The sequence below is a fragment of the Melanotaenia boesemani genome, chromosome 20 (genome assembly GCF_017639745.1).
Source record: "Melanotaenia boesemani isolate fMelBoe1 chromosome 20, fMelBoe1.pri, whole genome shotgun sequence".
Classification (NCBI taxonomy): Eukaryota; Metazoa; Chordata; class Actinopteri; order Atheriniformes; family Melanotaeniidae; genus Melanotaenia; species Melanotaenia boesemani.
The window spans coordinates 15,146,228-15,159,772 of record NC_055701.1 but is presented as its reverse complement, the minus strand read 5'-3'; the positions used below and the strand labels follow the sequence as shown (position 1 = coordinate 15,159,772).

The 13,545-nt window shown below is 40.2% G+C and overlaps 2 protein-coding genes across 2 annotated transcripts; one reads left to right on the top strand and one right to left on the bottom strand.

The window, feature by feature from the left end:
• The first annotated feature begins 685 nt into the window (after positions 1-685).
• Positions 686-5,499, top strand: col10a1a (collagen, type X, alpha 1a). The gene is made up of 3 exons (XM_041972939.1): positions 686-815; positions 1,171-1,294; positions 3,033-5,499. The coding sequence occupies exons 2-3, from the start codon at positions 1,186-1,188 to the stop codon at positions 4,859-4,861; spliced, it is 1,938 nt and encodes a 645-aa protein (XP_041828873.1). The 5' UTR covers positions 686-815; positions 1,171-1,185; the 3' UTR covers positions 4,862-5,499.
• Positions 5,500-9,020: 3,521 nt separating this feature from the next.
• On the bottom strand, positions 9,021-11,998 carry marcksb (myristoylated alanine-rich protein kinase C substrate b). Its single transcript, XM_041972968.1, has 2 exons — positions 11,614-11,998; positions 9,021-10,482 (listed from the first exon to the last, which is right to left on the bottom strand). The coding sequence occupies exons 1-2, from the start codon at positions 11,707-11,709 to the stop codon at positions 9,964-9,966; spliced, it is 615 nt and encodes a 204-aa protein (XP_041828902.1). The 5' UTR covers positions 11,710-11,998; the 3' UTR covers positions 9,021-9,963.
• Positions 11,999-13,545: the final 1,547 nt, after the last annotated feature.

The following is a 13,545-nucleotide window of genomic DNA, read 5'->3' as shown; positions in this document are numbered from 1 at the left end:
TGAACAAATAATACTCAGGAAACTGATCCTACTCTAAATATTTGACACAATATTTAAATATCTTTTTTCATTTCTAGCTTAACGTAAGTTATAAACGCAATTATTTTATTCTGTATAAGGTAATTATTCTCTCGGTACCATTTTATCTATAGGAACCTGTCCCCCTGCTACTCCTGCTGCCCTTGTTTATTTTATTATTACAAGCATCGAGGGGCCCAGACAGTCAGGAAGGTAAAAGCAAGTTTCCTCCTGACTGGACAAGATTTAAATTTGGAGACATGTCTTCAGAACGTTCTCAATGCACGCTTTGTGGAGCAGCACAGGTGCCACTATAAAGATCAGATTTGAATATTTTCAGACACTTGTTTTCAAGCATGGAGGGGGGGCTTTAACCAAAAAATAAACTGTCGTTACTAAATCTTTCTGAAAATCTGAAAGTGAAAATGTGTCATCAGTGTATCCCTTCTACAAAGCTTGTTATTGTGTTCTTTGTAAATATTTATTTGATTTGCTTTTTTTGGAAGAAGACTGACAATCATGTGTCTGGATATGCAAGACATGGAGGCACCGTGATGTGACATGCCTGCTTTGGGCAGATCTGTCTGCTAATTACACCCTAGCTCTGAGAAGGGAGGTACTTGTGTGGTAGGGGCTTTCTTTTTTTAATGATGCGAGGGGTAGATATAGTATAAATACCCACATCATTGTACTGGAGGGCAGCATATCCTCAGTTGTGCTCCTACCCTAAGGATATACAGCAGCACCAGGAGCCCACTGGTGCTGAAGAAATTTGGTTTCCCTTTCTTTGGATGCTGGTATGTGTGATTTCTCTTCCTGTGTAAATAGTTCTATCTGTAGAGGAGTGTTCAAGATATAGGCTTGTTCAGGCCTTGATCAATCCTATGGTAGATTTTCGTCAGCTTGGTGCATTATAAAATGTTATTTATAATGCACCAAGGATCCATGATGCTCTCACTAAAAGAAAATTCGGAATTTACACTTTGTGACTCTAATGTAGAGTCAAGCTGACACAAACAATTCTTGCTTGCTGGCTATTGAATTTTGGTAATAGCCTGAACACTTAGATGAGGGTTGTTATACCTAAAGAATTTAATCTTTCTGAAAATTTGATCTTTGAGATGATTAACTTTGGTCTTCTCTCTCCTGCAGGTTTGATCCTGCAAGATGGACATTCGAGTGGCGAGCATCCTCCTCTTCATTGTGGCCTCTGCAGCAGCCCATGGAAAGGGTTATGTGGTGAAGAAGGTGATGGCCCTCCCTGTAAAAAGCCATGGTAAGAAAATGCAGCCGCTCTATAAAACTCTAAAAATATCAGCACATGCATAACTTACAAAGTCAGGTTTTCTACCATAAAGATGATCTTAAGAAGCTTTGTGTGACAGTTTAGTCATACCTTTGATTCTTAAGTTAGAAAATAAGGAACTTTGTTGTGGCTAATAGAAGCACCATATGGAGCCAGTAAGATGCTGGTCACAGCTGCATAAAAAACTGAACTCCACCTTACTCTGGAATAGTCTTGTCTTCTGATTGGCTGCAGCATTTTGCCTGCTTCTCCAATCACATTGTCCATATATACTAGCTACTGAATAACAAACTTATGCAGTGGAGATGTTTTCTAAGCTTTTCCAAAACATTTTTTTACTGATGATTCTTTTCCAGTAATTAAATGTTACTGTTTGAGCAGCTTATTCTATTTCAGGATGAGCACTTCTCTTAACAAGTGTATTTTTCCTCAATTTATTTTATCAGACGCATGCAGTTTTCATTACATTTGCTTTTTCTAAAAGATTCATTTTAGTCATTTTAGCAAAATGTTACTGGTTCATTTCACTTAAAATCAAGGCATTGCTCTGTCCATTTAAGTAACTGTGTTTATAAATATTCCCTCTGCAAAACAGAGCTCAACATTTCAAATTCAGAGTGCTGCAAAAACACCTCAAAAATGGGGATGTGGTTTTGACTCTTTCTTTAAAATCCAGTTCAAAATACAAACTATTATGCTTGTGTGAATCAACACATTCCTATATTTATTTGGGAAAGTAGCTCTTAGTGGATTATTTTTAGTTTGACACTGACAATTAGAGTCCAGTCACCCAGCAGTGTGGTTTGTCTGGGTGTGCCTGCTTAACACAGAAGTAGAAACATCTGTTTGGCTTTATCCAATTAAACTAGAGTTTGCCAAGGAGCAAGCCTGTTACACTCAAAGACGTGGGACCACATTAAGAGAGCAAATAAAAAGCTAAATAATAAAAACAACTCTTCATGTGTAGTTGTACTATTTCACAGTCAAGTTGCAAACTTGTACTTTGCATTGAATATAGCTGTAAAACAGGTTGCACATAATCTTTGTATGTTTTGATTTTTTTTATTACTGCTAAATATAAGCCCAAGTAGATAAGGGACATAAATATAAAATGAAATACAGTTGTCTACATTAACGCTCAAGAATTTGCTGCAAAGGTTAAGTTTTAATTAAGATCAATTCAGTAAATCAACATCAAGCAGTGACAACTAAAACATTAGAAATAAAGATGCCCCTACTCCAGGAAATAATAAAATGTTGCCAATCAACAAATAGTGTCCTATCCATGTTTACCTTTTAAGATAAAACAACCAATAAGAACATTTATATCTTAAAAGTTATAGTTTATTTCACATTTCATTGTTGAGCAGCCATGTTGTGAGGCATGATACTGCTAGAACTGACCAGAACATTCACATTATTGCATTTTTTTAAAGATAATTTGCCTAAAAGTACTGGAGTTACCAAAGAGACTTTATATGTTGCTCCACAAATGTGATGCACAGACAATTTCTGTGTACAAACAAATTAACAAAGATGTTTTGAATATCTACTTCAGCATATTCATTATATTGGAGCCAAGCTGTACTACACCATGAATATACTTCATGATGTAACTGAGAGTAACATGCAGCCAAATAATGGAGTTTTAGTTACAGCCTGCATTTTGCTTGTTTACTTATGATTGTTTCTTTTTTATTCTTCACAGTGGTGGCAGGTGAGCCTGGCATTCCAGGTGAGCCTGGTCCTGAGGGCCCTGCTGGCCCACCTGGGGCCCCAGGTGAGAATGGTGTGGGTCTGCCTGGACCTCAAGGACCTCCTGGAACTCCAGGAGCTCCTGGTCGCTCAGTTGCTGGCAAACCTGGAACGCCAGGTGGACCTGGCAAACCTGGCATTCCCGGAGCACATGGTGAAAGGGGGGATACTGGACCCACTGGCCCTCAAGGACCTAGGGGAGCCCCTGGGACTCCTGGAAGCCCTGGACCTGCTGGTCTATCTGCTACTGGCAAACCTGGACCTTCAGGTCTTCCTGGACCAATGGGACCTAGAGGAGAGTCTGGTCTGAAAGGACATCCAGGTGTGCCTGGGTTGCCAGGTGCAAAGGGTGACAGAGGGGTGGGATTTGCAGGACCTCAAGGTGAGACAGGATCTCAGGGACCTGTGGGTGCACCTGGAGCACCAGGTTCACCAGGAGTTGGAAGGCCAGGAAAACCAGGGGCACCAGGTGAGTCAGGAAAGTCAGGTATCCCAGGTAGAGATGGTGAACCTGGTCCCATGGGACCACAAGGACCTAAAGGACACACTGGTGCCCCAGGTGTTGGTCTTTCAGGTAAACCAGGTGAGAATGGTGCCCCAGGTCTGCCTGGTCCTGCTGGGCCAAAAGGCCACCAAGGATCTGCTGGAGCCCCTGGTGCCCCTGGAGTTCCAGGTTATGGAAAACCAGGTGCAAATGGCGAAAAGGGAGAGAGGGGAGCTACAGGTAGTACAGGTGCCACAGGTGCAAAGGGTGAGCAAGGTCCAACAGGATATACTGGTGCTACTGGTGCAACAGGCCCCATTGGTCCTACTGGACCTCAAGGTGAGAGAGGTTTCTCAGGTGAGCCTGGTGCTGTTGGCCCTAAAGGTGATGTAGGTGCCACTGGAGCTCAGGGACTTAAAGGACATAAGGGAGATCAGGGAGCACAGGGTTTCCAAGGTAAACAGGGATATCCAGGTGCAGCTGGCCCTCCTGGACCCAGAGGGGCTACTGGACCTTCTGGTGATAAAGGTAATGTAGGTGCCCCAGGTATTTCAGGTGCCCCAGGTATCCCAGGCCCTGCTGGACCAAAAGGTCATCCCGGCCGTCCAGGTGAGCCAGGTGCTTCTGGATCTGATGGTGCCCCAGGTCCCAGAGGACCTGCTGGCACACAAGGTCCCTCTGGTGCTCCTGGCCTTAAGGGGCACCCAGGTCTCCCTGGTGCTCCTGGCCCAGCTGGTTTGGCTGCTAAGGGTGTCCCTGGACCTCAGGGTTCCCCTGGTGAGCCTGGTGAGCCTGGAGTTGATGGAGAACCTGGCCCCTCTGGCCCTCCTGGTCCACCTGGTCCTCCTGGTGAGGTTGTGTTTGAGAAGGGCATGGGTCTGAGTGAGGTTATGGTCAAGGCCCCCATGTCTGCTTTTACTGCCGCTCTGGCCACCCCCTACCCTCCTGCTGGCAGCCCTATCAAGTTTGACCAAATAGTGTACAATGCTGAGAATCACTATGACCCAGAGACAGGCATTTTCACCTGCCAAGTTCCTGGAGTTTACTACTTTTCCTACAGCATCCATGTTAATGGAGCTCATGCCCTGGTGGCTCTGTACAAAAATGGTCAGCCCGTTATGTTCACTTATGATGAGTACAATAAGGGCTTCCTGGACCAAATGTCTGGCAGTGCAGTCCTCTTGCTTGATGTGCAGGATACAGTCTACATCCAGATTCCCGATGATGAGGCCAGCGGTGTCTTTGCTGCCGAGAATGTCCACTGCTCCTTCTCTGGGTTCCTCATCGCTTCAACGTGATACGTTGATTCAGTAGTTCCCAAAAGCCACCAACTCATTTTGCAATCTATTTCTCAAAGTTAACTCCCTGTTTATTTTCCTCAGTCCAACAGACAGGCAGTACAACCACCTTTGAGGAATAGTGGCATCTCGACTTGAAATGACAGGAAATAGGTGCTTTGAAGAAGGAAAATTAATTTATAAAAACAGGTGATCAGGGATGGGGAAGCAATCCACAATGGTCCAGTGAGCTTTTGTAACAGACAGAGACAGCATGTGAAATTGAGGTGTTATAACTGTGTTGTATCCTGACTTTTTATTTTCCACATTGTTCCTTTTATGCTGACTTAAACTGGTGACTCTTAATTTAGTGTTTGTCTGTTTTTGTTTATTTTTGTACAACCTTTATTTTGTTGTTTTGAGTGACCAATAACCTTGTTAGAAGTACAGCAATTCCTTTCTGTGCAACATGTTGTAACTAAATGTGACTTGAATATTTTGTGAAATGGTAATGGTCAAATTGACTGTTGTAATGAAATAAGTCACCTGAATACTGTTTTGCAAACACAAACTGTTTAACAGCAACATTGTTATAACCCTGGACATGCATTGTGTCATGTAAAGCAAAATGACCAAATTAAAATGATGTCTTAATGAAATTTTTGTTTCAGATACATTCTTTAAATGGGACTATCAGAAATTGAACAGATATTTAGAAATACAGACAGATAAATATGATGTGGTAAAATTCAATGCTAACCAATAATATTGTGAAAAGGAGAAAAGACAGCATAAAGTAAGTTTTAAATATATATATTTAAAAATCCATAGTAAATAAGATTAACAAATACACTAAAACCAAAATAATAGGACACTTTTTTAAAATCCATGCTAAATAAACTGGGTTTCAGTGTATGTTTAAAATATAGATTTTTTTGTGCCTCTCACATTCATTGGAAGGCTGTTTCAGCAGTCTGGAACATGAAGACTCAATGCAACACAAAAAGTTTTAATTGGGTTTAATGCAGCCAAACACAGTCAGAATAATGCATGCACATTCACTCTGACTGAAACCCATGCAACCTTTGCATGTGTTTTGTCATAGGTGAGATTACATTGCAAATAATATATATGTAATCATTAATGATAGAAATTAAATGGCAAACATAAGAGAATGAGCAATGAGTGAGTTCTGTAGGTAGCAAAGATAAATACCCACTTTTAATAAGATATAAAATCTACGAGAGAAAAATATGGGAAACCAGATTATATAAAGTGTTACTATGAGCCCCTTTCAGTGGGAGTCTTATTTTGTATGTATGTTCTCCAACATATAAACAAAAAATTAATTACAAATCTTTCATTTAAAGCAAATACTAATTGTTTATTTTGGTATCAGCTTCCATTTTATATTATAAAATTATATATAACAGCAGAATCAGCATATTTTTGTGACTTAATTAATCTTTAACTGCAGAAATGTACTAGTATGATAAAATTTCTAATGTGAAATATAGTTAGAGTAGTGTAAATATGGAAACAGAGAAATTAGAATGAAAACTGCTTATGTATGTTTGTTCCTATGCTTTACATCTCTTTACACTGAAAACTTCCAACTCTGTGCAGACCAAACAGATTGTGCAGGTTGTTGAATTGAAGATGGCATCCTTCCTCTGAAAAGCCCTTCTCTTCTCCCTGTTATCACTAAATAAGAAAAAATTCAACTGCTTCAGGAGGGCAGAAGATAAACACTCAAATGTGATTTAATAAGATTGTATTGTCCTGGATTAAAGAAAGACTGAAACCACAGCTGGAAGGGCTGTAAGACACAGACCTGTCTATAAGAGTTTAGTGTAACCTCGTTCTTGCAGCTTTTAAATTCTCCAGAGTCATGAGTCCAGCGTCCGTAAGTAAAGTGCAATTATTAGCTCTCACTTTAGACTATCTGCAAGTAGTTCCATAGCCAGGGGCAGGTTGATAAACATTTTCATGGGAAGGGAGGCTAGGCAGGGGCACAGTGTTATTCTGCACTGTATGGCTTTATCACTTCATCACTGAAAACTATTAAACTTCATTGATAATGAAAAAAAAATCACAAGTTTTATTAGTGTTTCTTTAGCATTACTGGCTATTTGATTTTGTCACATCTGGTGGTTTTATGGCTTTTACACCCTTTTCATAAAATGTAAACAGTTCACACAATATAATCACATAGTCAGTGAGATGAAACTATGGTATGAGTGCATGCATCATGATTAGTGTTGATTAATAACATATAGAGCACGGGGGCATTGCATGCTGTATTCACTTCCATGTGGGCGTCTGAGGTTCACACAAATAAAAGTCAGTTTACACTGAATATTTGTTAGAATTTGATTGTCTATTCTTGTGGTAGTACCTGGAGGGCCAGTCAGATTTTGGGGGTGCCCTGTGCCATTGTCCATAAAAACAACAACAAAACAAAACAAAATTTAAATATGGCTGTAAAAACCTTGTAGGTAAGTCTATGTATCCAAAATTAAACTCATGTTTGCACCAGTTTTGAAAAACTGGATTCAGCACAACTAACCGAAATTAGTCTTCCATCACAACAACAAAATAACCCAGTATTTTACTTCACCAAAATGAACTTTTCTACTTTACTTCAGTGAACCTTAGTTGTCATTTACTTTAACAAAGGGATATTCACTAGAAATTTATGGAGATTTGGGACTCGAAAGTTGAAAAATGTATGCAACACCTTCCCATAATTCAGTAAAGAACATAAATAAATTTACCTGGTTACAACAGATCCTTTATAAAAGCTACGAGGGAGGAGATCAATAAAATCTTTCTCCACTGATGGCAAATGGTTGTCTGCACTGTAGCCAAAGTTTAGAAAGGCTACTCTACTGTACAAGTCTAAGAGTGGGTGTGCTGAAAATAGCTTGGGTGTGGGATGAGGGACAAGGATGGTCATTGGCAGGGCAACATATGTTTGATCTTCCTTGGGAGAGGGCGAGACAGTGGTTAGGTGAGAGGCCCAAGGAGCAGAAAAGAGAGGAAACTGGTTAAAAAAAAACACAGGGGATTGCCATCTAAGGGCTCTAGAACTCATAGATGTGTTGTTGTATTGGGCTGTGGTTGGTGCATGAGGTGGGACAGACAGGAGCACAGATGGTGAGTGCTGCTTCTGGTAGACAACTCCTAAATTACCTAGACTTCTAAATACATGAGACATATATTAACTTAAAAACTCATGTTATATCAGTGATGAATATGTTTATTTGGAAAAACAGACTCAAAACAAAGAAGCATCTGGCAGTTTTGAGGATAGAGTGGCATGTGGGATAATGGCATATTTTAGAAAGTGCAGCACACTGGGGGACAAACTGAGCAGCAAATGCCTCAACAACCTGACCCAGCTTGACAACCAGACCAGGAAGCAGAAATAGAAATATTATGTGTAAAGCACACCCTTTTTGCGGTGGCCAGAGCTAAAGTACACAGGGTTAAACTGGGTGCAAAGGAAATAGATGGTTTGCAATGAACATGAATACAACTGCGGACCACTAAAAACACCCTGAAGAAGTCTGCAGCTATCCCCTGGAATTCTTGTGATTTCTTTTTTTTTAAGTCTGGTGTTTTATGGGGTTTTGAGGTTTTGTAAAGAATCCAAACTTGATGGTGAGCACAGACATCAGTAAGGTCTGCACTATAGTTGTTTGCTATACATAATAAACCTCCCTAGACATATTAGAAATGTCTTTTAAAAACACCATCATATCCCGAGAAGAAAATGTACAATTGAGTGAAGCAACACATTCTGAATCTATTAGCATAATTATTCTGCAATCCCTCAACATCTCATTTCCTGAAGAGGTTTTCTTCAGTAAGAATCAGTTAAATCTGATGCAGTTTGACACTTTATATTTGATTGATGGAGCAGAAAATGAGTACAGTTGCATCACTACTGAATAATTTTGGGACATTAGCGTTACAATTTCTAGATACCTGGTCCTGAGCATAATCACTGGTGGAAATCTTTTCATTCTGAGGTGGTCCACATGAGGGTGCTGTGACGCAAATAAAGAAAAGAAGATCCACCATGCTTATTTCCATCACTGTTTTAATTTTAAAAGAAATTCAAAGGAAGGTGGCTTGTTTTACTTCAAGAATAAATTAGCACATGGTACTGATACACATTTCATTGCTTTATTCGCCAGCAGAACTCAGAAATAAACTTAACACCTTGTCACCAGTATGCAGGTATTGTTACATTCCATATTGAATATTGAGCCTCATTGTATACAGAAGGAAAATGCCATTGAAAGACTACCTCTGACATGTGCTTTGTGTAGACTTGAAGTGGTTTCATAATCATCACAGCTTGATGCAGAATCTGCTTAAAACATCTCCCAATTTTATTTAATCTTACAAATGGTGAAAAAAAGAGAAAAAAAACTTCATTTACAATGGGTAATCAGGTAAAAACTTCAGTCATTAGGTACATCTCAGTCATAAAACCAGTAATATCAAAGTCTATACAACGTGCATTACTACAGAAATGAGATGGTGGAATCTATGGAACGTGATGAGCACCTATTTTTTTTTTTTTTTTTTTTTTAACCCTTTTTTGACAGTTAACTAAATCTAGTTCAGGAATGGTTTGTGTCCACAGGAGCATTGAGCTTAAAAGAGTTGTAAACAACTGTGCACTGCAAAGACAACATTTAAGACTTGGGTAAGGAATTTCCCTTTAAATATCACAATGTGTCAGATCTTGCAGACACAGCTTTAGCTGCTACATCCAATTGCCCAGCACCAAATACTTTGATTAAATATGTTAAATTCACCAACATGTTATGGTATCATGTAGAAAAGAAAAAAAAAAAATCCCACTCAAACTTGCACTCACACACCCACATCACACATGCAAGCACCAACACGCAGTGAGGAAGCAGCACACACTCTACTGCACCTCCTGTCCATCACTGCCAGGGTCATTGCAGTCTCTATGGATGAGATGGTTGCGGAGTAGTAAACAAAATGAAGAAAAAAAAAAATCCCTGGTTTTAGACAAGTCCTCTTATTCCTTCAGATGGGCTACATCATCCTTCATTCCGGTGTCTCATTGGGCAGGATTACTCAGCAGCAGTTGTGGCCTCTGCTGTTTCTGGCTCAGTAGGTGAAGCTTCAGCCGGTTTCTCCTCTCCAGCAGCAGCTTCCTCTGGCTTCACCTCCTCAGTTGCACCCTCCTTGGCTCCCTCCTCACCACCCTCAGCTGGCTTGGCCTCTTCAGTAGCTGCCTCCTCTGATTCAGGCTTCTCCTCTTTGGCTGGCTGTGCAGCTTCTCCTTCCTCTGCTGCCTCTTCAGACTCTTTCTTGGTCTTCTTGAAAGAGAAGCCGCTAAGCTTAAAGGAGGGTTTCTTGAAAGAGAAACGCTTTTTCTTCTGCTTGCCATCCTCACTGGTGGTCGGAGTGCCTTCCTCCGCCTTGGCTGAAGACTCTCCGTTCGTGGCAGCCTCTGCGTCCTCTACTTTTTCACCCTCTTCTTTTGGCGCCTCTTCAGTAGGAGTGCTTCCATTGGCCTGTACATCAGCTTTATTGGCTTCCTCTGTTGCAGGAGAAGCATCTCCATTGCTTTTAGCATGCCCATTCTCCTAAAAGAAGACAGTAAGATGTCACTTTAAACATGAGCATCATTGTGCAATGCAAAAGTTTGATGCTCTTGCTTGTGTTTAGACAGTTGAAGCCTACAAGGCTACCTTTGCAAGATATGGAGTACTGTAATACTTAATAAAATTCACAGAAAAGTAGTAACCAATAGGAAAATAGCCCAAAAACTGCAGCATTTTCTGTTACTAGGAGAATGACGACAGATCCCTGGCTTTCAGCAGTAGGCTAGTGGTTAAGACTGCAGTACAGTCAGAATCCACTAGGGGGCGGTTGTTTGAGAGTCGATGGAATCACAGGAATTTATTTTTTATTTTTTTTCCCCCGTTTCTTTTCTTCGTCTATTTAATCTGTCAATGTGAAATATTCTGTTTGAGACATGTCTTTGTTTATTTCTAAGGGATTTTTAAATTTTCTTGATTTTATGGGCCGTATCTGTGCAAAACAGAAGAAACGTGGCTCATTTCTTGAAACTGGCAACAAAGGCGTGGTACCGTTTTTAAAATGGCCATGCCTGTGAGGGCGACTACAAACCCCTGCTGCACACATTTCAACCGAATGAGCGAAAACAGAAGCAATATTTGTCCACTAAACAACAACTAAGATATCATTACACTCATAGCAAAATTGCCTTAATCTTACTTAGCCTTACATGTTAAATCTGTCCAGTTATTCTCCTAATATTGTTTATTGACTGCAACATTCCCTATAAAACCTTAAAATATGACATATGAGGGCTAATAGGGCTAACGATGTGTTGATTGTGAGAAAACATTTGAATCATTCAGAGATAAAACTAAGCATCTGTAGAATTAGTTGTGCAGTCTAACTCGTATTTCCAATTCATAAAGTATTTACAAAGTATACGTTAAGTCACACGCTTTTAAGTTAAGTCTTAAACCATATATTGCGATGCAGTCAGAGAATTTCAATGCAATGGAGAAATTTCTATTTCAATGGAGAAATGTGGATACATGTGGCCACTTTCCCTGAATGCCGGTGAGCGTGTGGATGCGCTACAGGGAACATGAGGCACGCCATTGACGCAACACATTGCTAAACGGAGACGAAATTATGATTATGCAATTAAGACTTAAATAATTAAACCCGCAGTTTACCTGTCCGTTCGTCTTTGACGCAACAGCTGCACCTTCTGCTGGCTTTTCCACCGCGGCTTCCTCTTTTCCAGTGGTTTTGGAGATTTGCGCTCCCATGCTTTTGTTCCAACAAAGGAACCCAACCGATCAGATGAATGAACAAAGACCGCAAGCTTCCTCCCAAAAATTCAAGGAACGCCGACGCCTCCTTGTGCGACTGAAGCCGAAGAATGGGCTCGAAATCAAAATGACCGCAAAGACACTAACAAGCACTTTAAAGCTTGTGAAGGTGCGAAAGAAATGCGAATTCCTCCAATTTTTTTTTTCCTTTTTTTTTTCTTTTTTTTCTTTCTTCGAGCGGAGCTTGTAGATGGAGAAATTGGCCCCGCCGCTAATGAGATGCGGAGTACAACGCCCAAGTCCGCCGATGAATGGGCAATGTGGTTATGACGACAAAGCCACACCGTCTCCACCAATCATAAGTCCGGATTCTTAAAGTGGGGAGGTCACGGAGCAGGGGCCGCGGACAATAGGAGAGACACAACAATATGGCCTACAACTTTGTGTCCCCATGTTAGTATACCAAAACACGGTTTGTCATTTTGTTTTATGTTTGTTTCTTGTTTTTATTTCACATAGCTTCAGACCTTTTCAGAATTAGATAAACAGAAGAATCTGAAACGCTGACTTCAAGATGAATTAGTAATTTGATTATCAGATTATTTTAGTCTGTTGGGGTCTTGTGGTGCAAAACTCTGGATGCAGCAAAACAACAAAGTGTGGCTAAATGTAAAATATTTCATTATTAACAAGGGAGTAACAAATCTGAAAACACAGCAAAACCAAACAGATAACACTTTAGACAAAACAATGTCATAAATCTTTCTCTTTTCTGTTTTGATGTCTTATGAGATGTATTGTGTGTCCTCCTGTTTTATATTTTGTTTGGCATCTCAACACCAATGCATTCAATGACAAAAATGTATGTATTTATTTATAAAAGAAACAAAAACCTTTTAAAAAGTGTTTGTTTTTACATCTAGTTATCTATCACTTTGTAATGTCTGTGTTTTTGTGGCTGTATACATAAACAACGTCATATGAAAAGACAGCCTTTCACAGTGGAACCCATAGTTTGTATTTCTATCCAATTCAAAATGTGTTTGACTATTTAAATTTGAGTTGTTCATGACAATGTTTGATTTATTATACGCCAACAACATGCTTTTAGGTGGCTGAGTTAAGCACAGTTCAGCTTGTCTCATGTTATATTATCATGGCATCATCCTGACATATGTGCCACTGAGTTAAGAGACCCCCCCTGTAACTATAAGCCCCAGCACCCATAACTTCTATCATCTCTCTTCTTGCATAATAGTGCCTTGTCTGCTTGTTGCAGCTGGAACATCCCAGTGACCCAGATATAATGAGAGTTTATGGCTCTCTACTGCTTCTGCTGTCTGCTCCGCCAGCCTGCAGTGTTTTTACTCCACCACCAGCCACAAGTCGCCTCTCTATTCCATCACTGCATGACCCACATCTCCGTGGCTACCAGTCCAAAATGGCTGCAAGGAAAGAGCTGCATGTTTGCTGCTAGGGGCTTTAGCGTTCATGACTTCTGATTGAGGAAAAGCAGGGTGAGCATGAGCTTCAGACTGCACAGCAACATTCACAACAGACTGAGGATTTGGGTGACTTCGTTCAGTCCCTCCCTACACTCAGCATGCTAACTAGGCCACGTTCATTGTTATGATATTCTGATTACATGCAAAGCTGTAATTATTATGGTGAGCTGCAATGAATATGTTAACCTGGGGACAAAGCCAGTGGGGCATGAAGTGGTTTCTAATAAAAACAAAAAAGATCAAGTTTGCTTTCATTGAGGTGAAAAAAAGACATGTTTTTAAAATGCTATTTTTAAACTAAAGACTTTTAAATTTTGTACATACATAA

Excerpts from the sequence above, each read along its gene's own strand:
- col10a1a (XM_041972939.1), top strand. The coding sequence starts at position 1,186 with ATGGACATTCGAGTGGCGAGCATCCTCCTCTTCATTGTGGCCTCTGCA. Across the intron at positions 1,295-3,032 it reads CCTCCCTGTAAAAAGCCATG|TGGTGGCAGGTGAGCCTGGC; the intron begins GTAAGAAAATGC and ends TATTCTTCACAG.
- marcksb (XM_041972968.1), bottom strand. The coding sequence starts at position 11,709 with ATGGGAGCGCAAATCTCCAAAACCACTGGAAAAGAGGAAGCCGCGGTG. Across the intron at positions 10,483-11,613 it reads CGTCAAAGACGAACGGACAG|GAGAATGGGCATGCTAAAAG; the intron begins GTAAACTGCGGG and ends GTCTTCTTTTAG.